Below are 25,932 nucleotides of genomic sequence, written 5' to 3'. Positions count from 1 at the left end.
CAGAAAATCCTGTAGTGTCTACTCCATTAAAAGAGAAAGCTAGTTTTCTGCTAAGAAACCTTTATTCTGGTGCATCTGGTTTCTGTTATGGGAACAGCGATTGTGACCCTTGTAAGGAAATCGGAGTTGGATCTTTATCAGATTGCTCTTGCGAGCGCCCTTTAAGTAGCTCTGTTCCCCTGGTGACGCTGCTGGCCCATGGCTGTCATTTTGTGGCACTGTTTGATAGAATTACTGACCTTCTCTGACCTTGATTTTATATTTAGAAAATTACACATTCCTGTGTTTGCGTCTTCCAAGGTCAGAATTTTTGTTTGAGAGCCCTTTCTGCGCCCGTTCAGTGACTAGCATGGTGAGGACGCAGACCTAATTCCAAGGAATGTGGTATCTGCAGGAGCAGTATGAAGGTGACCTGTTATTCCAGGCTTTTGGGGGGTTTGGCTTTGTGTTGCACTGTGGTGGGTTTTTTTGTTGTTATTGTAGAGTGTTTTTTTCCCCCTCAAAGCATCTTCTGGCAGCCTTTTGCACATTGAGGTGTTAAGCACGAAGGAGCTTTCTTGCGTACTCTCATATCCAGCAGAGAAGCAGGGTAACAGTTTCTTGTTGCTTAATGCTAATTGTGCACATCACAGGAAAACCCTTTCTCATCTCCCTGCTGCTAGATGAGTGGGAAAGTAGTAGGAGGAGGAGTCTGGGGGATAGTACTGCTAACTTGCAGTATTTCTGCTGTTGCAGGCAGGCTGCGAAGGTGTGGGTACAGGGAGCTGTTTCAAGGACAAGCAGAGCAGAGATTTTGGCAACGCTGCCTGGTATTTTCTGAGCATGAGTCTGCTCTGCTGCAGGTGGATGCAGGACTGGGCAGTCCCTCTGTGCTTGGAGCGGGGCAGGGCCCTGAAGTGGAGAGTATCTTAACTGGTTTCCCCATGTTTGGCAGCTGTGGCCTCTCCCAACTTCCCTCCCCTGTGCCCCAGTGACAGGGAGCAGAAGCAGGACCATGCCAGGGGGAGAAGCAGAAGTGAGAAGCGAGTGAGTTGGGGTAGGGGTGCTCCAAGGTTTAGGGAGGAAACTGGGCTTGCTTCGTCTCGTGCTTTGTAGGTTTGTAAGATTGGATTTTTTGACCTTAGGACTGTTACACGTTGTGTGCCCAGAAGGGGTATCGGTACCTCTGTATTAACCAAAGTACTGCTTTAACTCTGGTGTATTTTGTCGGGTCCTGGTGGTAAAAAAAAAAATAATGAGGGGGGGAAAGTACAGTGGCAACTATGGCTTGTTTGCTGTGCTTTGTCAAAAGTGGAGCCTGATGAAGTTGGCTGATTCCAAAAGGACAGACTCCTTCAGCACATCCTTTCATGCCCAAAGCTGTCAGGATCTGTGCAGCTTTGTGTGCTCCTGTGCCTCTTCGGTGAGCTGTGTTTTTCTCACTCTGTGCAGAATTTTGTGCACACTTTTACGTTGCATGATACAGTTTTTACCTCTTATCTGCAGGGTGGCAACAGGAGGGCCTCAAAGCAGCAACAGCATGGCAGCAAGGGGCTTCTGTCCCAATTCTAACCCCCAGTAACTCCAGCCCCTTGCCAGGTTTTTGACGTGCCTTTCTTTCCAGCTGGATCTTCATAAGTTAATTTTAACTCGGATTTAAGAGGACTTCTGGGGCTGAAGGCAAGATCCTAGACTGAAGAACTGCTTCTCAGACTGCAGCAGATATCTTCTCGGTATCTATCTCGAGAGACTAATCATTCCTAGACCAGTGAATGGGGAATACCCGTAGGAGACCTTGTAGCAGGATGAGGTCTGAGAGTTTTCCAGAAGAGACTTAAATGCAAAAGTTGAAAAGTTGTCCCTCTCTGAGAATGGGCTGCCCTTTCCTGTTTCCTTCTCCTTTCAGAAGTTAAAGGAGACCCTAGAGACCAGGGCAGAGGAAAAAGGGGAGAGTGCACACACTTTTAGCTTCAAATCTGGGAACAGAGCAGTGATTTGAGTCAATCAATCAGAAGTTTCTATTGTGATTTACCTGTGCAGACCAAAAGCTGTTCAGAGCTCCGATGGTCAGAAAATGCTGAACTAAATCTTCCCCGTTCAGACTTTGGTTGCTGTTACTCCTTGGTATGCTGTGGAGCAGTGCACTATGGAAGCATTTTCTGAGGACTAGAAACAATAGCTGTGTACTGCTTTAAACGCACAACAGAGAGGCCGTCCCATCCCATAGTTTGCATTCGAAGTGTGACGCATAAATGGGAGCCTTGAGACATGGGAAGGAGCGTTTGTAGAGCGAACCAGAGAATCCTGTTCTCCCTCCTGAGAGGAGGTGTAGGTGTGGGAGTCAGAACTCAGGAGCCAGAGGGAAGTCTGGTTAAAATCTGTAGCAAAAAAGCTGGGACCCTTCTCACGTTAGTCATCAGACTGCATTTTTTTTTTTTCCCCTCTGTTGAAGCATCTTCCAATCAAAGTGAAGGGAGTGTTGGCTTGGGGGGGGGAGAAGCAAGACTACTAGGAAATTCTTCCTTTCGCGTTTTAAATTAAAGCCATCTGCTTCCTTCTGTGCATCTCCAGATGATATCACTAGGCCTGAATAGGAAACTCCCATGAAAATCAAACATCTGGAAGACTGGTTAAAGCAGTCTATAAGGTGCATTTGAAGAGGCTGTCCTATGAGTGTGCCCAAGCAAATATAGTACAGCAGATGAGGAGTTTTTTCCAATAGGCCAGGCATATTTTCCAGAAGTCTCTTGAAAGCAAGAGAGAACTAAGTATTGGGAGGTAACGTTAATGTAGTTTTGTGGCAGAAGACCCAAAAATGCAGCTTTTGTGAGTATTCTACTTTCACTTTCTAGCGTTAGGTTGTTAGAGTGAATGCAGCTCTGTGGATACTTCAGATTTGGTTAAATACCTTCATTTTGTTTTTACGTCTCTTGTTTAGCTCCGTGAGAGCCTGAACTAAGGCAAATGCAGGCTGGAACTGAAAAGGAGGAGGAAAAAAAAAAATGGGCTGAGCTCTGACTAAAGTATTTGTGCTGGAAAGTAGCCCAGAGAGAGTAAAGGAGAAGCTTTAATTAGAAGCAGCTGCATAGCTGATGCAGCCCACAGGACATTTTCTCATTGCAAACTCTAGCTTTCAGAAATCATGATTTGAATTAAGTCGTATGTGAAACTTGTTCTTAAAAGATTAAATTCCTGTTGAAGTAGGTTAAGAGAACTCATGTGCTTCCAGAAAGTGCCAGAACAAACTTCATCTTTCTGTTTCTGAGTGTTAGATGGAAAACTGAGGAGAAACAGTGGCTTTTATTTGGAAAAGATTCGGTTTCCTGTTCTGAGCATGTCATTTGGAGCTGACACAAGCTGCTACAATCTTAAGCTGCTCTGTAGACAAGTGGCTATTTTTTTTTCCTCCTAAAGAGAACTTGGAAGAGTAGGTTGGGGTGAGAGCAGAGCAGGGGTGGTGGGAAGCTGGAGTTGCTGCTGAGGATAATCATATCCTTTAAAGAAATCTGGACTTAGACCCCACTTTTTCAGTGTTTGCCTCTATTTTTAGAGAAACAATGCGGTGCCCAACATGAATCAGGGGCAAATATTTGCAGTTTTGTCTACACCAACATTTAGAACTAAATTACTAGTGTTTGTGCCTGGAAATGTTGATGACAGGAGACATGGCTGAAAATCTGGACTGTAGGTTTTTTGTTCTTTAACATTCAAAAACGATTGTGCTGAACTGCTGGAGGGGAAAATTGCATAACTGTGTGACCAAGCACTTCCCCAGGAGGAGAACAAAATGGTGGGTACAAGGGCTGTGTATACCTGACCTACCATCTTTCCACAGGCAGGCATGTTCCCTCTGGCATAGTCTGTAGGGCTTTGTCCTTCCAAATATGAAGAGCTAAAGTTAAAAGCTTTTGCTGTTCCCAGCTGGAGTGCTCCCTCATGTCTTTCTGATTAGCCTCAGAAGATAGCGGAACAAGCCCGGTCTTGGAGTGCTCTTCACCTTTGTACCAAGAGATTTGTGTACAAAACGCTGGGCCGTCTGTGGGTGATGATTGTGAGTGTCATCTTAGAGCACAGGTCTCGGCTTTCGTTTTAAATCATACCAGCAATACTCTTAATCAGTGTTTAGGCTCCCTCCTCCCAGTTACCTAGGGGCAATGGTTAAATGCACCTTCCAGTATCCCTGAATGTTGGGGAGGTGGGAGAGAAGGTGTTATGTTGGTGGTTTATTTGATTGTGGACAAAACACGAGATGTTCCTCTGGACTTTCTAGTTTGTTTTACAGCCTTTCAATGAAAAAGCACTTTAGGACTTCTTTTAGGTGTGTTTTGGTTTATTTTGTACTTGTTGGAGTGGTGGGTGGTGTTGGAGGGCCTCTTGTTTGCCTGATGAGATGCCCTAGATGGGGTTCTCTGAAGTTCTGGTTTGTTGCTCACTCTTTCTTGATAAAGAGAACTACAAGTGCAGCGCATGGCTTGTGTCTGCTGCTGTTAGCCTGAGGAGCTTGGTGTATTGCTGACACTGAAGACGTCTGAGCTGCCGAACCCCCCCAGAAAACCAGAAGAAATCCATATAATGGAATATTGTAAGCCTTCTGGGACTGAAGTTCAGTTTGACTTTACACATTCATCAACTGCATACAGATGTCCAGAAACATGATTTAATTGTAGTTATGCAGACGGTCTCGGAGCAGAGCTAGCCAGTGCACCGTGTGCAGGCTTGCATGCCGTGGGAGTCGAGCAGTCCTCCAGCTTCTGGCACGGCTGACTTTGCTGGGTGCCAGATTGCTGTGTGATCGAGCTCATACAAAGCCGTGCTGTAGCCCGCTGGCGTTTGGACTGATTTCTAGCTCATATCGAGGGAGGATTTGGGATGTTAAAGGAAGCCTATAGACCTGCCGTGGATTAGGCCCAGAATACCCAAAGGTTGCTTCTCGTGTGATGTGGCAGCAGCTCACGCTGACTGACAGCCTTCAGGTGTTATAGTGAGGATGGCACAAGGGGCAGAGGATATTCTGCAAATGGCATTGTCTCAGGATTTGCTTTCTGTAACTTAATTCTGCCTTGCCCTGCAAAAACTCTTCTTTCATGTCTGTTCCTGGGTACAAAGTTGAAAGTATTAAGGTATGGTGAAAGGAGCCTAATTTGGGTGTGGGGAATGGTAAATTACGATTATGCACATCTATTATATGACTTTCCTGCTTTAGACATACGGCTAAAGCTAGTGAATACATTTTTAACATGAGAAAAAACAGTTGTGGTCATCTAGTAATGACCCTTGCGTAACTCGAATAATAACCTCTCTGAATAGCTGTGTTTGAACTAGCGTGCGTACTCTTTCTGAAACAGCCAATCCTGGTGTTCTTTCAAACAAGCATGAGTGATGGAGAAATTCCACTGCAACCTTCAATGCGTTGTTCCAGTTGTTTCTCTCCACTGCTGAGAGACTGTGTGTAAGTCTGTGTCTGAAGATAAGATACTACCCTATTTCTAATTTGAATTTATCTAGCTTGAACTTTTAACTGCTCAGTCCTGTTATCCCTGTACTTTCTAGGTTGGGAATTATTGTTAAATCTGAGTTTCTTTGTGGGTACTTGGAGCTTTTGATTAACTGTCTGCTTCTCTTTTTCCCTTTGATAAATAGACTGAGCCACCTGAGCTTTTCATTGTGTCAGGAGTTTTCTATTAATCATTACTGTTGGTTTCTTTGAATTAATTTCAGCTCTTCCTTCTTAAAGAGCAGATGCCAGAACTGATGTAATGCTTGTGCCATGCAGGTATCAGGTGTAGCATAATCTCATTTACTCCTGCCTGATATTTGCTGTTTGTACAACTAAAGTATTCCTGCCCAAACTGTCACGCTAGGAATTCACGTTCAGCTGACTGTTAGGAACCCCCAGAGCAAGCCTGTCTTTCCCGGATCAGTCTCCTGTTTTGGGGAGGATACTTTATACCTTTTGTTTCTAGATATGTGACTTCTCAGTGCTTAAAGTGCACTTTGCGTGCTGACTGCCTTGTTAAGCAGTTCGTGTTACTACTCTCTATCGAGAACTTGTCTTCTCTCTTACCTACGTGTTTGACCGGCATTGATGTTTTCTGTTGTTCATTGATAGAAGTGTGGAATGGCATAGGAACAAAGGCAGATCCCTGTAGTATTCTGTTAAAAACACAGCTTCATGACCGGTCTTTGATTTTTAAACTAAATTTTCAGGCCTGTCCAGTTAGGTGGTGGGGTTTGGGTTGGTTTATTGGGGCTTTTTTTGGTTTGCTTTTTTTTTTCAGTCCATCATACACTTCTAAATGCATAAGGAAAAGGCAGTCTCTTACTGTTACACTCTTGTCTTGGGGCTAGCTAGAGACTTTGTGTATTTCTTGCAGTCGGAATCTCCTCCCTTTGGATTTGAGTAACACATTGATTTAATAATTGCACCTATCCTGTTCTGGAAAAAAGCACATCTAATGTTCAGCTCTGAATTTTTGCAGTGAAATACAAGTCGTCTCAGACTGTGTGTATCTTGGGTTACTTACCAGTTAAAGCATGCAGCTGTCCACTATAGAAAAAACTGCGTGTGGACAGTCCTGTTCCGTATGTGAGGTGTTATTTTTCTCCAGCATATAATCTTGCAGCTTTCTGCTACTTGAAAGAAGCAAATGGAACTGTGGGTGACATAAAGGTGGGGTTTGCAGGCTTGCTTGCCTGGGTCCTGTATCGCTGGAAGTTAAATGGAAAATCTGTAGTACAAAGGCCAGTTAAAAGATGGATTACAGCTGACAAGTGTAGTCAGGCTGTATTGACATAAGTTTAGGTTAGAGAGAAATAACTGCAATTATTCTGCAATCGCAGATCTTTGTATAAAATATTACCCTAGCTGTAGATAGTGTGTGTGTACTCATTTTTCTGTGGGAGACAGAGGAACAATGACCTTGTCGTTAGGGTGCTAGGCAGGGGCGTGGGAGACCTGACTCCAGGGCTGGCGCTGCTGGCTGAGCACAGCCTTCGGCATGTCGCGGTCCCAGATGCACTTATCAGCATGAGGATAACAGTATATTCCTGTCTCACGGGAGCGTTGTGGAGAAAGATCTGCTACAGATCTTCCTCAGACACTGCATTTGTACAAGGTTTATAAATACTTTGGAAGACTGATAATACCTGGTGTTAATACCTATTACTGAAACTGCTTCATTTCCCTCTAAAAAAGGGTGCTTATTAGAATGGGAGTAGGGGCAAGGAACTAATTGTTAATCAGCGGTTCTTTAACACTTAGGCTTTTACTGAAGTTTTGAAGGGAAGTGCCAAGAAGTTGTTCCTGCATTTGATGTAACTCTGACTGTATGCAGCATTTATTTATGTATTTTGTAATGTGCAATTTCACAATTTGAACTTAAGTTTTCAGTGGTCTCGTTTGGGACAGTCCCAGAGGAGGGCCCTGTTACATCTATGACGTTAGCATCTTGGACTGTTAGTGTTACCGCTAATTATGGCAAATTGCAAGACGTGCGGTGGTGATGGGACTTCATTCCTGGTATCTTCCCAGGACAGCAAGGCTTCAGGTGAATGTGCCACAAGTAATTTATTCTCTGTTGCAGGTGTCGAGAAGGCTTTCTTGGAGACTACTGTCAGTACAGAAACCCCTGCGAAAGCAATACCTGTAAGAACGGGGGAACTTGTGAAACTACGTCTCTGATAGGAAAGGCGAACTGCAAATGTGCTCCAGGGTTCACGGGAGAGGATTGTCAATACTCTGAATCGCACCTCTGCTACGTATCCCAGCCCTGCCTGAACGGAGGAACTTGTCATCCCCACAGCCAGGACACATATGAGTGTGTCTGTCCTCCAGGTTACACAGGTGGGGTTCTGCGTTTGTACCTCTAGACTCCCTCCTTCGTGAATTACTTCATCCTGGCATGTTCTGGGGCAGTCATAATATGCTCTCAAATTTACTAGCTCCAGCACAGGAAATGAGAAGAAATCTAAATGACTTCATGACCAAAAAAAGCAAAGGGAGGCAGGGAATCAGGCTCCCTACCCTTCACACGTAAGCAGAAAGACATTTAGATCTTGTGGGGTTGTCCGCGTGGGAAGATTGACTGCAGAAGCTACTCCAGAGTGGCTGTTGCCCTTTGAGTTCAGAGTCTACCAAGTAAATTTGGCCAGCAGAATCTTTCTATGGGAAAACTATAATTGGGTGCCTGAGGGGAAGCGTGGAAACTCACTCCATTCATTCTTGAAGGGGACCTAGAAGAAGAGTGACTGTCAGTGTATAGTATGATTTCAGGTCATGGGTTATTTTTATAAATCACAACATTCTGTATCTTGCTGCTACCCTGTAAATAAAATGACTTTGTACAGTAACCAGCAAATTGATTTTTGTTTCAAATATAATACTGTAAAATGCAGACATAAATTTCCTGTAATAATTTTAAGATTTAGTACACCAATCATTTTGAGGTACCATGAAGGAAATACAATTTTCCATAGAAATAACTTCTTATTAATGGAGTGCTCTGTCTTGATCCTACAGGAAAGGATTGCCAGTGGATTGATGCCTGTACATCTCAGCCTTGTGCCAATGGAAGTACATGTACTGTATCTGGAAATAAGTTCTCCTGCAGCTGTCTGTCTGGCTACACTGGCCAGAAGTGTGAGATAGATGTGAATGAATGTGCCACAGCAGGCCTTTGTCAGCATGGTGGGACCTGTGTCAATTTGCCTGGTTCGTACCGATGCCAGTGCAAGCCAGGCTATACAGGGCACCGCTGTGAGAGCGTCTATGTGCCGTGTTCCCCATCACCCTGTATGAACGGAGGAACTTGTCATCAAACGAGTGACTTCACCTTTGAGTGCAACTGTCTGCCAGGTAAATGATGCTTCTTTAAAGTGCTCGGTTTTGTAGTCTTGTCACTGCATTCCTGTCTGTGTTCTGAAAACTTCTCTTGGAGTTTCTGTGTGATACTAGTGTAATGTAAAGTTGAAGGGAAAAATCTTAGCAAGGCAGAAAGCTCTACTATTATGTTAATTTCTGTGTGTCAGAATTTCATAATGTGGAAGGGAAGAAAAGGGAAGAAGGCTAGAAATGACAGATTTCTTTGGAACGCAGTTAGAGGCAGAGAATTAAATAGGTAAGAACTACAAGGTAGGTTCAAGGAGATTAGGGTGGTATCTTTTGATGCCCATTTGGAATGCCAAACTCCATTAATATAAACCCCTACAAATATGTGAGTTTGTGTCAGTAAAGGCCACAGTTAATTTCAGTGCTTGAATGAGGATGAACATTTGTCTCTTTCCTTCTCAGTCTTTACTGTTAAAACATGTTAGTTTCTATTCCCTTCCTTTTTCTCCTCCAGTTCCTCCAAATCTTACAAGATATCATTTCCAACTCACCACACCCTTTTTGTCCTGTAATACCTCTGGGTAAATCATTCTTGCTTGTTTTGTGATGCTGTTAGCTGCCCTGAGTTCATCCACAGCAGAGGTGACATGCTTACTCAGGATCTTGGGCTGTGTTGGTTTTGTGTGTCAAGCTGGACTTCAATCACCAAGGCACCTGTCTCTACAAATGACCATCTATCACCTGGTTGGGACCCTGGTGGTCTCACCCTGTCCTGCTCCTCCCCATCCACTTGTCATACTGACCACAGGCAGTGCTAGTCATCTTTGCATGTCAGGGTTTTTTTTTTAGGCTGATATTTTTTTACCAAGTAATTCAGTCCATGGGAAACAGATTGTTTGGAAATGCTTTTGACTAGACTTCCTACTTAAGTGTATTGCAGTTTGGCACATGAACACTTGGTGTGTGGTAATCTAGAAAAGTAAACTCTCTTCCCTTAAGCATTTCTGTGTTGTTATTTATGTGAAAGATGGAGCTGCCATATACTCTTTAGGATGAATGTAGAGTGACTATGTTCTCATCAGGATCATCTGGAGTCATAGGTATGTGTGGAAAGAGCAGTTAGAACTTAACTCGTGAAGAATACTCTCTTTTTGGAGACCTTTGTCTTGAAGTGTTGGTTCAAATGACCTTAAATGTACATTGCCAACCTTAGCTAGTGCCTGCACAACAACTTTCTGGGTTGTCTGAGCAAGCATGTGACTTTGAAGAATTTAGGAAAGTCGATCTTAAAATAGAAGGATTTTTTTTTTTTTTTTTTTGTGAAAGCAGCCATTTCTCACTGGGATTGAAGAAACAGTGCTTGTACATACAGGGTCTTCGAAAATGCTGTATCTTAATGAATGGTTGCTCTCAGGGAATTTATTGCTTTTCTGCTGTGCATCTTTTTAAAAGGAAATTGTAAACTAAGTAGCTCTGGATTAACAGGCTTGATCTGAAGTTCACACTTTTCTTAGATCTTTTTAGCCCGTTTAAGAAGTTGAAGATCTCATGCAGAAGCAGTGTGGTAGGGGAAAGAGGAGAAGAAGATGAAGCTTGAAGGACTTGATCCTGTAAAGCTGATAAGACAGTTTGCTTTCGTGACTTACAGGGGCACGAGACTGGGTAGGAGCACATTTTCCCTTAGACAAGCGTGTGGGCTGGCTAAACTATGGTCAGGAAATGAAAATGAGATCACTGTAGTAACAGTTACACACCCACACTGCTCACACACAGTTTTGGATTATTAGCTGCTTTTTTGGACTTGATACACAATGTGTATGGTGAGGGTGAGTTAATGCAGCTTTGAGAGCCTTCACTTCTGTATTTCCTGTATTTATTTAAGTTGGCTATGTTGTTTTGCTAGCTCGATTTTTAAAACTAGTCATTTGAAAAACAGCAGAAAAAGAGGTTGGAGAGGCCAAAATGCTTACATTAAACTCTTTGATAAAGGCAAGGCCCCGAGCCATTTCGTCTGCCTTACAGTCAAGCATGCAGCATGAAGTTTCTGAAGTGTTGGAAAGGGTTCTGTCTGGGAAGGCAAGGTCAGCAGAGAGAGCAGAGAGATTGTGGTCTGTCACACCCAGGGAAGATGTGAACAAGGCCTGCTCATCTGGAAGAGAGTGCCGGGAGCATGGACGAGAAATTCCTCTTTAGACTCCTTCTCTGCATTGGGGCAGTGCCGAGGATACTGTGACTATAAATGGAACTGCTCTCGCCCTTCCTTCTGGACTGCCTTGAGATGTTACCGTGGCTCAGCGTTATGGCCGTAGAGGCAGGACGCAGTTACATCTTGAGCTGCTGGAATGTTTTTTTGCATCTTGTGACCTGTGAAACTGCTTTGAAGAAACTGATTGTGCCCAAGCAGCAATTTAAGGATAATTAGGTTACTCCTGGACTGGCCCCAAAATAAGTTCTTGTTTCCTGTAGGTGTTTTCTTCTTTGCTTTTGAGTCAATTTCATTTTTTGTAAATATAGCTACATGAGAACTGAGAGCTTGAAAAGATGGAAAAAGCCTGCAACCTGGAGTTACACGTCACAGCAGCTTTTTCTGCAGTAGTGCAAGTACTGTTTATCCACAGTGTAGTCAAGCTGCTGTTTTAAATTCTCAGGTTCTCATTTCACTTGTGGATTTACACAAACAAATCTTGCATTAGGTAATTCATGAAGTCGTGTGTTAAAGAGGTCAGCGTTTGGTGGCAAGTGTGAGTGAAGATTTATATATACTGTCAGTATTACATCTGTATGAAAGGTAACTTAGTTTCCATCCATCTAGCGTAATCATTTTTCCTCTGGGCTTTGATTTAGATCAAAAGATTGTAGACAAGTGAGCATGTTAGGTCAATCATAACAGAGTTGTAGTAAAAAAAAAAAAATTCTGTGAAAGAGACTTAACCTGAAGCATTAGCAACTCCTTTAAATATAAGAATGAGCTCGTAGTTATAAATATTTGACAAAAAAGGAGTTCATTTGGCAACTAACCTTTAATGGAATGTTAAACAAGTCAATAGAGGAAGTTCTTAGCTGGGAAAGTGATTATTCATTGTTATCCATCAAAATAATTACCCATTAACTAAGATAAGGACCCTAGGGAATTCCAAGGGCTTGTTCAGGAAACGATCTGTCAGGCTGGAGCAGGCTGTTTATGAGAGCTGGAACACTTCCTGGGAAGAGGAAGTAACCTCGTGCCGGTTTGTAGCGGAGCGTCACACTGCCCCGTGCCGGGAGCATCGTGAGCGGGAGCGGGGTCTAGCAGACATACTGAATTTCCCGTGGTGGGGAAGACCCTGCTTGCTGGGATTTAGAGATGAGCTGCTGCCTGTGGGGTGTGAGGTTCTGCGTGGTGGCCATCTTGGGGTGCCAGACAGCGTGCGTGCCTCTCTGCTCCAGGTGATCTGGCCCTCTTAGGTGGGGAGTAGCCCATCTCACGTTTATTTCAAGACGCTGAACTGTTGGAGTTGCACACAGGCAGCTGCTGTTGAGTACCTGGTATGCAGAAACTCACTTCTGTGTTAAAATGCTGCAGGTCAGTTTTAGCACTCTGTGTCGAGATCCCTAATTTCTTGTCAGCAGGCCCTAAATAACCTGACATTTTCATGCAGGTATCATTTCCTGCCTCTGTACATAATTGGTCCTGCAGAGAGTCTGAGGTGTCATTTGTAGGTTGAAATAGGGCTGAGGATTAAGATTTGGAGGGAATTGGATATAGTGCTCTGGAATGGGCTGGGGATTTCAGATGACATAGGAGTGAAGTTATCTACTTGTATCCCTCTGTGTACTCGAGGAGGAACAACATGCTGTTAGTGGTGGGAACACTTTTCCCCTTGAGGTTCTCATTCCTTAGTTTGCTGTGCTTGGAGATACGGAGCAAAAGTCAGGCTATGTATCGCAAACTGTTCTGTTGGAGGGAGAAAGCAAAGGACAACATGTGAGTCCCAGCACAGGGGGGAACAGGAAACAGTGTCAGGTGTCCAAATACATCAAAACAGTGAACTCTGGTTTTCTGGAAAAGAGTCATCTTATGCAACTGCAAAATCAGGTCCTGGGACCCAGCTTAAGAAAAGCTCACGTGTCTCAGAGCAACTTCATGCTTGTCATGCTCAGATGTAGGTGCGTTGGCCCAGACAACCATGACTGTAAAGGACCAGTTTTATGAACAAAAGCTAAACTTCACTAGGACGGTTTTATTTACGAATTAAGGAGATTGCAATATTGCAGTGTAAGTTTGACTTGAAGAGGACACAAAAATAATGCCTTTACAGCTTTTAGATGTTCTGAAACTAAGCCAAAGTTGTTCTTCAGAGTAAGACAAATTTAAAGGGAATTTGGGAGTTGGGAAGTTACAAAAAAGGAAACGTGTTTTCTTCAGCTGTGCACTTAAAATAGCGTCGTCTTCACCATTTCAACCCTTCCTGATTCCCTTTCCCTTGGAGATGTCTTTCAACTGAGCATACTTGGCTTTGTGTCATTTCTCTTGAACCTTTTACTACATTGCCTTTTTTTTGTCAGCTCTTTTTTGTTTTTATTCTACTGTCACTAGTGGTATCCTCCAGCTTTTAGTGTGGGATTAATGGTTTTCTACATTTGCATGAGATGCTTGAGGACCAGCTCTTAGATGGTAATATAGCTGATTAAAATGTGAAAATGTACAATGGCTTGGTGAAGTTTTAGTATTGGGGTGACTTCCATGCTTTATTATTACTCAAAATCAATGCCAGCGGTGAGAAATTTGTTTACTAGAAAGTAAGGTAGGTTTTCATCTTGTCCGAGCTGAAAGGATAGGAACTTAAACCTTTTGAGTTTGTAGTTCTGGGTGCGTTTCCACGCTGATCGTGTTGCTGGCATGAGCTGAATCTGTGGTCTGTGGGATGATTCTCCTCAAGCTGAAAAGCAAGCTGATAGGACACCCCTGTGTTTTACAGCCGAGCCTTTGGTCATGCATGGTAGCTTTACAAAGTTTTAGATATAGTGATCTGATACTAACTCTATTCCTTGGTAGTTGTTCCTCAGCACCTTTTGCCAGGAAGGCACTGCTATGGTGATTGGGATTCAAACTAACCATGGTGTAACCTTCCCTACTGCCACTGAATTTGCAGGATCTTGGGTGAAGGTGGGAAGGGCTTTGAAGGGAGAGGGTAATAATGCAGGATGGTCTCTTTTTTTTTTTTTTTTTTTTTTGTGTGTGTGTGTGTTGAGTCTGTTCTTCCTTGCTGATGGATGCTAATGCACTTGATACAGCTTAACAACAGCACTCCTCTCTGCTTCTGACTTCTACCTGTAGTATTGGAGAGGTTCAAGAGGCAGGAATGCATACAAATCATCTCAAGTCCCTTGAGAGTAGCGGTAGTCTGGAGAAGCTGCTTCAGAGCTTTACAGTCTGTCTCATCTGCCACACAGCATGATCTGTGTTGGACCAGATGTTGCTTAGAGGGTCCGTGTGACTTGACACAGATGTTATGGAAGTGTCTGGAACAGGGCATCAAAAGTAGAGGGGGTAAAGCATAATTTTGGATGAGAGGACTGTGTCATGTTAATATTACATTCCAAAGCAGTGAACAGACAGAGCTGATGTTTTAAATTAATGTGTGTGTTCTGGAACCGTTTACTTCATCCACATTATCATGCATCCACTTGTGCTTTGAAAAATAGCGCTCTCATCCAGCAGAAATGACAGGTTTACTTAATGAAGCATGAAGTAAATCAGTAGGGGAAATCGAGGGGAAGATGGATTATTGATGACTCCCTTCCCTAATGTCCCCACTTCTCCTTATTTGAAAGGAGAGGGAGATCTAGCAAGGATATTTTGCCAGTGTGGCTACGTTCATTAGGAGCCTTGATTTTCACTGGAGAAGGGTGTCTGGTTTCTTCTGCTTTTCAGTCAGGGCTTAGTCTGTAAGCATCGCTTGGGTGGTGGCCGATTTGTTGATTGACTGACTTGTCTAATGCTGAAGAGGGCCCAATCAGGAATTTGGAAGCTCATTTTCAAAGCATAGAAGGTCTTTCTTTGACGTAGCCAAGGCATATGAACTATGCTGAGGTATTTGTGAAGTGAACACCCGGCGCTTTTTTGCCATGGGAAAAACTTGTCCTGGGTGGTGCTCAGACTGCTGCTTGGTGGGCAGTGATGTGTTTACCTCATAGTAAACTGAATCTCTTGGTCTTCACTTTGTTTGCTTTGAATGACAGTGCTCATTAGTCACTTAAAAAAAAAAAAAAATACCCTTGTCTTTTTTTGGTGGTGAAATCTGGCCACCTACCCACAGTTAGTAGTGTTCTAACTGTGTAATCTGACCTGCTTGCTGTCAGCAAAGGCATTCAACAAAGTCTCTGGTCATCGTGCTACATTGGGATTTAAGAAAAAAAGAAGCGGGGAAGCTGCATGAAGGGTGAATTCTCTTCAAAAGAGGCTGGAAGCTCATTTCAGTGTGCTGTGTTTCTGCTTTGTCCAGGTTTCGAGGGAAGTGTCTGTGGGCACAACGTTGACGACTGCCCGAATCACAACTGCCAAAATGGGGGTATATGCGTGGACGGTGTGAACACGTACAATTGCCGCTGCCCACCGCAATGGACAGGTACGTAGCATGGAAAACATCCCTGCATGGGCTGGGCACACGTTATGGGAATGAAATGCAGGACTTCTGGCCTTCACCCAATGTACAGCTGGAGTTGTATGCGGCTGAATGCAGCTCACGTCTGTGACTTGTTCTGCAGTCTGGGGGGCAGATGTCAGTGGAACCCTTAAAAGAAAGTTGTTTGCATCAAAGCCACCACAACAGAGGGCAATTTGCCATTGCACCAGGCAGTGTTACAGGCTTATGTGCGCATGGGTTTGACAGACGGGTACCGTGATTCTTGAGCCGCAATACCGTGCAACTACCAGAGTGGCACATCTGCTTGTATGGATTACTTTGTAAGAGGATATGTGTTTTACAAAAGTACAAAGCATGGCTTGCCGTTACAGGTTTGTGCATTAAGCTCAAGCTTTGCCAGGGGAGGTTCAGGTTGGACATTAGGAAGCATTTCTTCTCAGAAAGGGTTATTAGACATTGGAAGGGGCTGCCCAGGGAGGTGGTGGAGTCACCATCTCTGGAGGGGTTTAAGAAAAGACTGGACATGGCACTTAGTGCCATGATCTAGTTGATATGGTGGTGTCAGGGCAATGGTTGGACTCGATGATCCCAGAGGTCTCTTCCAACCTGATTGATTCTGTGTGATTCTGTGATTAATGGTGCTTTGCTGATACATCTTGGAAGTATTTCTAACCTGGGATAACAGTCCCCAAGTAGATAATGGAAACACTGCTGAAGAACGGGGCAAATCCGAAAGAAGGCATAGGTGAGAGAAAGGGAGGGAAGAGGAGAAGCATATGTATGGGAAGCTTATGTTTTTGCTACTATTTTCGTGCTGTGACTGATTTTTATCTGGAGTTCTCTGACTAGCAAAGCTACTTTTGCTTCATAAATGAGTCTGCTTTTACTCTGAGTCTGTAGGGGGAAAAAGTGTGAATTTCAAGAAAGTATTATGCATGATGTAAGGAAGCAGCTTACAGGAAATTCAGTGTCCTCTTTAGTCACAAAATGTCTCCATACCTCAAAAATAAACAAATACCTCTGGTTTTGGGGGTTTTTTTTGAGTCATACTAGTCATTCTTAGCTGGCACACTTTTTCAGCTGAGTATAGTTTCGCCCTTCTTTAAAATCATAGGTAAAAGAACAGCTCTAGAACTGGAAAACTGGGGTATGGACTCAATTTGCTTTTTTCCTTTCATAGAGTAGATTGGGATACTTGTTTTGGAACTAAGCTTGAACTAGCTCCTCAGGTTTTGAAGAAACTTTAGCACATTTTTCTCTGTATATAGAAAATACTATATTTGAAACCAGAACATCTGCAGTGATTGGTAGTTCAGACAAATGCGCTGTGAGGAGTTTGACTACTAGAGACCAGAGGTGTCATGTTGTTCCAGCTTTTTTCCTCAGAGAGCATCATTCTCATTGTAAACTGGTTGTCGTTAGCTGCAAAGGAGGCTGCCAGTTCAGAACCCTCATTAACTTAAAAAAATTATATATTCTTCAATGAAGTTAAAACCACGTAAGAGTGAAATGCACCACTGCTTGCGTAGCGCTTTGAAACTAGGTGTAAACAGAAGAAAATTAGTCCTCCCCTTTAATGAGCAAGTACCCTTGCTTCTATACTGCTTCTCTGTCTGTATGTCCTTAAAGCCTGCAGAAAGTGAAACCTGCAAAGGAAAACATGGAGAGAGCTTGGATATGGAGCCAACAACCCTTCAATGACCCCTAAAATCTTCCTCCACACCGCAGAAATTATAAAACTTTTTATGGCTTCGAGTGTCTGTCAGTAGTAAATTAATCTCAGGCTTATTCCTGAAGCATAGAGGGTATGATAGATCATAAGTATGTACAGTATGAGTATATGATCTACAAGGGATTATTTTTCTTTGTAGAGGCATTGTAAACTTAGCTTGACTTACAGGATTTGGGTGGATGGCTGCTGTCAACTAGGGATGACTTGCGAGTCACCTGAAGAGACCTTGGTGTTAATAGGCTGAGATTCTGTTTAGTTTTGTGGTAGATTGTCTCTCTGATTAACCACTGAAGTTCTTTGCAATGCAGTTGTGGTAGTTCCCTCTCTGAACCTCTTATGGGCTCTGACTGACTAGCATTGGGAAAAATCGTTAGACCCATGTTGTGGCCTAGTCTTGTGCCATCTTTCTTCTCTGTGGGCAGCCTCTCCAGAAAACGCTGTGTGCATGAAGGATGCTTTCCTTTGGTGAAACCCTGGAAAGAGAGAGGAACTCCCCCAGCCTTATGTTCCCATGACTTTCTCAAACAATTTAATGGGATGGACTTTCTGAGAATTTCCTCTGTTTATGATGAAGTTAAGGTTATCAGCGCAGCAGTGGTTTTAGATGACGGCTTCTCAAGGCCATTGACTTTCTAGGCTTCAAGAATCAGGTCAGTTTGGAACTAAAACTGGTCTCACCGTTGAGGAAACAGCAGCTTGGCTGTTTGAACAATGAACGTAAGAGCCTTTGGGGAACTGAACTGTCTTGTCTGAAATGAACAGTGCCAGTTTTGGTGTTCAAACTAAAACATGAATAACTTCAGAAGTAGCTAAGCATGTTCATGTTGGTGTATGTTTGACACATGTAGGGCAGTAGCTTTGTGCATCCACAGGATGCCTTAGTGATAGCCTTTCCTCTGCAGTGTAACTGCTGATCTGAGCATATCCAGAGGCTGAAGGCTCACGATGGCAATGGAGGGCTGTGTTTGGGGCCTTCTCTATGTTGCTTTGCTTGAAAGTCTGTGCAGTGAAGAGCTCTTGGCCAGCTGGCCTTTAAGAATTCATTTATTGTATCTGTAGTATTCCTTTTGCCCAATAAATGTGTGTGCAAGTGATGCCCCATGATGCCCTGAAATCCTGTCCAGCTCTGCAGTGAATGCAGCCATGTGGTGCGAGTGGACAAACGTCTTGCAAGTCACCTGATGCCTCTTGTTCTAATGTGGTTCTGCAGCTCAGCCCAGCAGTGAGCCTGCTCCGTCATCTCAGTAGCGTTTTCTTAAAAGCAGCTTGTTTCTCTGCATGGACTTCAGTCCCTTTCCTGCATCTTCAATTACTGACCAAGAAGGTGCAGGATAACAGTACACATCCAGCTTGGAGACACGAGGTGTAACATTGAGGCACGGCACGAAATGGGGAAGGTAGATGGAGGACTGCTGGAATAGTTTGGAGAGAGATATGATTTATTTTTTGAGATTAAACTGCAGCTAATGCTGACAGGAGTAAACTACAATAAAAAATTAGTTACTCAGCAATAAGGAAATGTGGTACAAGTGCAGGTCCATCCTTTGCACAGACATGGTTTATAACATTGTAAATCATCTCTCCAAGGTAAGTGAAGAGGGGAGAGCTGAGCAAACAACTCTTTCAGAGTCTGTCCTGATAAATGCTTATAGCCCAGCAGTGTGGAACTGTGAGAGTGAACACTGCAGGAAATCAAAAGCTTCCAATGAGACCCTGAGGTTAGAGGACATTGTGTGCTGCTTAAAAAAAAAAAAAAAGGGCCCAAACATGCGTGATTGTAAGTAAATGTCGGCCAAAAATGAAAGGATGTTAAATTTTCTAAAAATACTTAACAGTGTAGATGTGCTGCCTTCATAACCGTTCTTCTGCAGTCTCCTCTTTCAAATATTTACTTATCAAGTCATCTTAGAGACTTTTAAATTGATCTGTTTGCAGTTTTAGTCTTTACTTAATCTTCCTGCTGCGGATGATGATCCAGCATGTTTGTTAATATAGTTTGTGCTTCATGGCACAGAGGAACCAGTCCCATTCCTTGCTAGAAAAATCCAGAAGCTGTACAGCATCCAACGAAAAATAGTTTTGTGTAAAGTAATATTGAAGCATCCTTTACTGTAACAGAATCTGTCCCGATTCCTTTTGGTAACCATCTGCCTCTTGTAGTTCCCTGACAGGTGGTAGGCTGGACTACATAACTATGCATTTTTTTAAAAAAATATTTTCTCTGCTTGCTACTAGAATCTCTGGCTTTTGAGAGACTGTTTGCTTTTGGTCTAATTTCCCACTCCTCAAACAGAGCTCGCCGCCCCTTTTTTGTTGAAGTGCGTGCCTTCTCTTTCTCATTTTGCTGCTTTTTCCGGGAAGATAAAATCTTGCCTTTCAGAAACAATGACGAGAAATTCCTGCTGTCACTAGTGTTTTTGTCACCTTCAAAGTTCTCGTGTTTCATATGGTTATAATGATTGTCAACCTCATAAATTTGTAACTGGCAAGACAATCTTGGATGTGTTTTGGTGAAACTGCCCCAGATCTTTCCTGTTGCTGAATGTTAACTGATTTGTTTGTTTGTTTGTTTAAGGATGACTTTGTCTTGTCCCAGGCTAAATCCTTTGTCAGCACCAGTGTTTGTTGGGTCCTTTCAAGGCACACAATGTTGCAGATGCGTAACGAAGCTCACCTTTTCTTGGAAATAGATAAGGATGCTTTTGTGAAAGGCTGAAGTCTGTTCCTCTGTGCGTGGCAGGCCAGAGAATCTGGTGTGTTTTAAGTGTGATTTGAGTCAAGATTAGCCAAAAATCCTGGCTAATGTCTGTGCCGTGTGAAGACTCTGCTTTATGCTGCTGTTTTGCAGCAGTTAAACCAGCCTGATGGGCTCACTGCAGTCTGAGGAGGAAGGTGTCTTTGCCTTCTCTGCCTGCTCCCAACCACTCTTCCCCTTCCCCTGAGCTGGCTCTGGTAGTTGTTGGAGTATGTCACTTTAAATCACTAATCTAGTAAAAAATCCTGTCCAGCTGCTTTTTTTTTTTTTTTTTTTCTTTTCGCTCTGGGATCAGGAATTAAAATTCACAGAGCGGTCTCATGGGTGAGGGGATGCAGAGGAAATGATGGCAGTCCAGGGCTGTAAAGTCATGTGGAAGGTTAGGGTGTCCTTCCACGGGACACAGTGAAACCATCTGAGGACTTAAAGGCTGCTCAGTTGTTCCAGACTACAATTCATATAAACAAGACTTTGTTTAAAATGCACCTGTTAACTCTGTTGATCTAACCTGTGCAGCTTTGTGTCAAGAAAGATGACTTCAGCATTTGGGTACTAAAGTGATTACCAGTATAAAATGCTGTAAATGCTTTTGTTTATCTTGGCTGAGGACTCCTACTTCACTGTGGAAAGTTTGCAGCACTTCAGAGGATCATCATGAACCTGTGTTTGGCCCAAATCACCTTTCAGGAGTGGCGCACAGCAGAGATTAAGATTTGTATCCTCCATTGAGTTAAGTCCTTTGCATGGTTTGCTCCTGAAGTGCTGTATCAGGAGCTGTGGGATGAGTCTCTGGGTTTGGGGGACGTGCTATGTCCACGCTCAAGTGGGTTTTGGGAGACCTACGTTATAGCGCTTCAGTTGCAAGCTTGGCCTGCTTGCCTCCTTTCATTATTTCTACCACTGTGGCTGGCAAGGCGAGACTCCCATGGCAATTGTATTTATTTAAGCTTTGTTTTCCCCTGAAAAGGGGGCTCCAGTGAACTGTATATTTTAAAAATCTAGGAGACCTTTGTCTCAAGGGAAGCACAGTGTGCTAACAGCTGTCTCCACCAAATAACTCCAGCATCGGGAGGTAGCTTAAGAAGCAAATGTTTGACTTGAGCAGAAAAGCTCTTCTGGCAGCAGGGCTGTGCTTTTTAATTAAAATAGCTGTTAGCTTGGTCATATGCTCTTAAATACTAGCACAAGGATTACTTTTTCTGCAGAGCTTTAGGCATGAATTTTCAAAGGGGGGAGTTAAGGGTTCGATTCCTATTTAATTAGAGTAATATTTGCTCCCTACTTTGGTTTTCTTTAAAAATCCCAGCCTTAAACTCTGTGCAGACGTGACTTTTCTTTGCTAAGAAGGGAGGATAAACATCAAAAGGCTAATGTTTAACATTTTTATGTAAGATCGTGTGCTCTGGTATTTTGTTTTTTAAAGCTTTCTTTGCCAAATACCACTTTCTTCAGCTTCTGTATCACAGAGTATACAGTAACAAGTCGTGCCAGCTTAGTGTTCAAAACATCCTGCCTTGTTGGAATACTTAGAGGCTTGAAATGTAGAGGAACCAACTCTGACAGATGCCATGGATCAGCAATGTGGAACATGCCAGTCTCCTGAATGATGGAATATACACCCTTGCTACTTTCTATAGAGTATTGACTGTACCTGCCAGAGCGCACTGTCAGGGGTGCACTTGGTTGGCATCATGCGCCTACATAACACGCAGAGAGCAGCCTTTACCTTGGTGGTAGCACAGGGAGACTGGGTCAGCTGAGAAGTGCCGTCATCTTTCCCAGTGGGGTGGCAATGGTAGACTTTCTGGTGCCTTTCCAGGCTTTATTAAAAAGCATAGTAGCCTCTTTGGTACTAACTGAGATCCATCTACGCCACACTTGGCAAGTTGGCTGGTGATTTGCTGTCACTACAGTGATATCTCCAAGAGACAGCTCTCTGAAAGAGGCCAAGAGGGATTATGATTCTTTTTCTTCCTTCATGTTTGAGCTGGCAGATACAAAGGGAGCAGGGAGCGTGTGGCAGGCTCCAGACCTGGCAGCTCCGAGTTTGAGAGTACAAATGATTTGAAGCATCGGACATAAACAAACTTTATCCTGGATGTTGTTTGTTTCTCTTGGGGTACTTGATTCCAGTGTTGTGCAGAGCGGGTTGATTTCACAGGCATTGAAAGTTACACCATGGGTTAGTACTTTATCCCGTGTGGGTTCTGGAACACCCACCACAACCTCCCATTTGTTTCGTGCTGCTTTGCATTTCCCACCAGCAAGCCTTGGTTAGGAGGTAGCTGTAGTAAAACACCTGAGGTGTTAACAGCTGAACTGATCTGATGACAGAATGACAGCATCCAATTTAGACCACGCTGCTGCCTCTTTCCTTGCGCTTTTGGTGACTTTCCAGGCCGGGAAATACTCTTTGCGATCGAATGTGCCAAATAATCTCTTGTGGAGCTGTCTTTTAAGTTTTCAGTACATCTTGCATGTGTTTGGCACTAAAACAAAATAGGCTAGACCACTCTGGTGAAGGGTGTGTTGGTGGATGTGTGCTGTGAGACTGGGCTAAGAGGTAACAGTTGTTTTATCTGCAGCTGACTTGTTTCTGGCAGTTTCTGTCGCTTCCCTTGTACTTAGAATGAGGTGATTTGTCTTTGGGTAATTACTAAAGATGTGTTGCTGAGATAGCTTGAGAATATGAAGCTTTTATTGTAAGGTTTGGCTCCAACTGTTACATTTTTGCCTTGCAGATCTCTTCACTTGTTAGGTATTTCCCTGATTCACTGGATTTTCCAGAGGAGGTAAAGCGAAGGGCAAAATGGAGGGTAGCTTGGTGATGTGTATTTCCTTTTGGTTACTTCTCTATCCTGCTGCTGTCCCCAGTCATTTCATCTACCACCGCCATATTAAACCAGTCTGTTGTTAGTGCATCACTAACAATTTTTAATGAATTTTGTTCAGTTTGTCTGTATTACTGCCGCTGAAGAGCTCTGTCAGGACTGCCCCTTCTACCCAGTAGTCTGTGGGGAGTGATTTAGGGCAGTATTTAATGGATCAGGACGTGCATAAGTCTCTTAAAGCCCAGAGTTTTGTATTTGGGGGTTGTAAAATCCCTTGTAAAAGCCCATTAGTTCCACTACATGCTTCCCAGTGTGGTTATGAAATTAAACTCTTTTCTCCACCATATTAGCCTAAAATAAACACAGATGTTTACTCTGCTCGCTACAATTGTAGATTCATCTTCAATTGTTCAAATTCTATATTAAGCTCTTAAATTTTATGATATCTTGGATGGCATTTGACATTGCCCAAGATACAGTAGATCTTTTAAAAACAAAACCAAAACCCCAACACCTGAGGTTTGGGAATAGCTGCTACCGCTTTGCTGCTCTGCAGCACTGTACTTCAAATGGGAGAGAGACGCGGTGAGATCCTGGGGCAGGAGCAATTTTGAGGGCTTGATGCCTCTCACTTCTTTAGAAAACTCCTGCAAGGGAAAAAATACTTGGCTTCAGTCCTTTTTTATTCAGTGGAAACTACTGTAATACTTAAGCAGGGGAGACCTTTACTAAACACATGCAACTGGGGGCACTTTTTGCAGATGTAAACAGTGTGGTTCTTTGAATTCTGTGTGTGCCTGAAGCCATCCTTGGAGCTGAAAGCAGCAGTCCTCTTCATTGGATTGCCTGCAGGGAGCTGAGGAGATGGCTTTGTCGGAGGGTCTGGAATTTGGATCTGATCTGGGCATCACACTTGAGATGCCTTTCAGTGTTACGTGTTTATTGGTCTGGACGTTCTTGTCTGTATAAAGGTGTTGCCTCTTTCAGAGAAATTTGAAGTTCTTTGCATTGAGATACCTTGTGTCGATAAAGCAAGTTATATAAATGATCAAATATTTTCTTTAGTATACTTCACCATGCGCTGTATCTTCCCTGCAATAACTGTTGTGTTATACTTTTTCTCATCTGTCTTTCTCCCTTTGTGGGTAACAATGGCTTTGTAAGTCTCTTACGAAATTCTTCTCTCCATCGGTCTGTCGGACTCTGAACTCTACCCCTCTTCAGTGTCTTTATTCACAGGTGGTGGCTTCAGTGCTGCAAACTGTATTCCACACGGAGGCTTTGCCACTGCTATTACACAACAACTGTTTGCATTAATTATTCTTCATTGTAGTCAAATGTCTTGTCAGTGATGTTTATTTTGTTGATTAAAGCTGTGATTGAGCAAAGGTCCCCACTGAACTCTTCCAGGGAAGCTGAAGTCTTTCCTTAAGGAGTGTCTAACCAAAACCTTCTGCAACCAGTCTGTTTGCCTTTGTATTTTATTTGGCATTTGTGTGTCAAGCCTTGTCTGCTGTTGCACTGCCCAGCCACCTCCCTTGGTTGAATCTGTCTGAAATTCCCTGGCTTCCTCTTGGATAATATAAATATTATTTTGTTAAAGATATCACTGCCTACTGTTCATCTCCTTCTAGGCCATTAATTAAATACTCCAGTGCCTGTATGTATTCATTAGTTTAACTTAGTTCTTTCAAGGAGTATGGATAATTCTGTGGGTTAAAGATTAATTGAATGTTTTTACAAACACACAAATCAAAAACATGAGAGTTAAAGTATTTTTCATAAACACCATTTTACCAGAAGGCCCAATGGTTCCACACAATTTTTCCTTTACTTTTCCATTTGCTGAGGAGACTTACACATCAACTTGAGGAACCTGAGCTTTGACCTGACCAACATGCACTGGGTTACGCAGACAATGCAGATGTTTTCCTTGTGTTACAAGGAAGAATTGGCCAGAGAAGTGTCCTTCTCCAGCCAGATGTGGTCTGCCAGCTGGCATCCTGAATATACACGCAGGTGGTTAGAGAGGGGGAGAAACTGCATGGTCCCTTGCGGTGTGGCACTGCTAACCTCTGCCGCAATTAGATTCGGTCATTTATACACATACTGTTTCTTATCTCTTAGCCTGTTCTTGAGTCTTGATAAGATGCTGTTCACCTTCTCACTTAGTAGTCCTTTGAAACTTGGAGAGAAAATGTAAATAGTTCTAATGAGCCACGCTTTCCTTAGTACACCGATCGTGTTTAAAAACTGTACAATAATCTTTGAAATACTTTATGAATTAAATTACTCTTTCAGAGTTTCTGTCTATATCTGGTTTATAGCTTCCCAGATAGCCCTTTCAAGAGAGCTAGTGAGCTCTTCTCTGTGTACTGGAACGCTAGTCTGAGATAAGTGACAAACTTCTGGTGAGGTACTGAGAGGATGGGGGCATAAGAACTTCTTGAAACCTGATGTTCCTCTTCCAGGGAGTCTCTAAGGACCTTGAGGACCAGTTTGTGATTCTCACTGCATTATCTTTCCCTTCCAGTATCACTAAACTTTAAGATACTCTGACTTTCAGTTCAGTCTGAGTCCAGTACTGTGGTGGTCATGATTTTGAGAGAAATGGATGTTGCTATCTCCTCCCAGCTCAGTTATCAAGAAACTGATATTTTTCAAGGCACAGGAAGGTATCTGCATCCTTTGTCTTACCAAATGTTTTTAGTGCTTAAATTGCACGTGAGATGCCCTCCCTGTAGCTTTGGCCTCCAGCTGTGCATCAGCAGTCTTTCCTGCTGGAGGGCTGTTAAGAAGCCAAGAAAACTATCCTTTTTGGAAAGTCTGCTCTGCCAAAGACTAAAACCTCTGACTGAACTGACTGAAGGTCCTGCATTCAGCTGTAGGATCAGTCCAGTTTCCTGTCTTGGAATTGGGATTTATGCAAAGACTGTGTGGTTTGGTAGGATCAGCTTTTGAAGGCATCTGTTGCTGCTTCCCCGGGTGACTCTTTTGGTTTCCTATTTGCTCAAGCTAATGCTCTACTCTTTCAGCATATGATAGCGCATAAAATGAGTGCAATCTGCCTTACCTTTGTAAATCAGACTTTATTTTTTGTTTTTAACATAAAGAGCTCTAGGAGAAGGGGCTGGCTGTTTCTCATAAATTAAATCCAGTACAACTACTTGAGGGGCCTTGAA

At 43.1% G+C, this 25,932-nt stretch overlaps 1 protein-coding gene across 3 annotated transcripts in view; it reads left to right on the top strand.

The window, feature by feature from the left end:
* Positions 1 to 25,932, top strand: part of NOTCH2 (notch receptor 2) — an 87,598-nt gene that overhangs the window by 12,301 nt on the left and 49,365 nt on the right. For all 3 annotated transcript variants that reach the window (XR_011049590.1, XM_068416756.1, XM_068416757.1), the window contains exons 3-5: positions 7,563 to 7,822; positions 8,498 to 8,833; positions 15,292 to 15,414. Coding sequence is in view for 2 of the 3 variants with exons in the window: in XM_068416756.1 (XP_068272857.1) it covers positions 7,563 to 7,822; positions 8,498 to 8,833; positions 15,292 to 15,414 (719 nt within the window). In the remaining variant the exon portion in view is untranslated. The remainder of the gene's footprint in view (positions 1 to 7,562; positions 7,823 to 8,497; positions 8,834 to 15,291; positions 15,415 to 25,932) is intronic.

Source organism: Nyctibius grandis, chromosome 21 (genome assembly GCF_013368605.1).
Source record: "Nyctibius grandis isolate bNycGra1 chromosome 21, bNycGra1.pri, whole genome shotgun sequence".
NCBI lineage: Eukaryota > Metazoa > Chordata > Aves > Nyctibiiformes > Nyctibiidae > Nyctibius > Nyctibius grandis.
The sequence above is the reverse complement of the archived record's forward strand: the minus strand, read 5'-3'. Positions and strand labels throughout refer to the sequence as shown.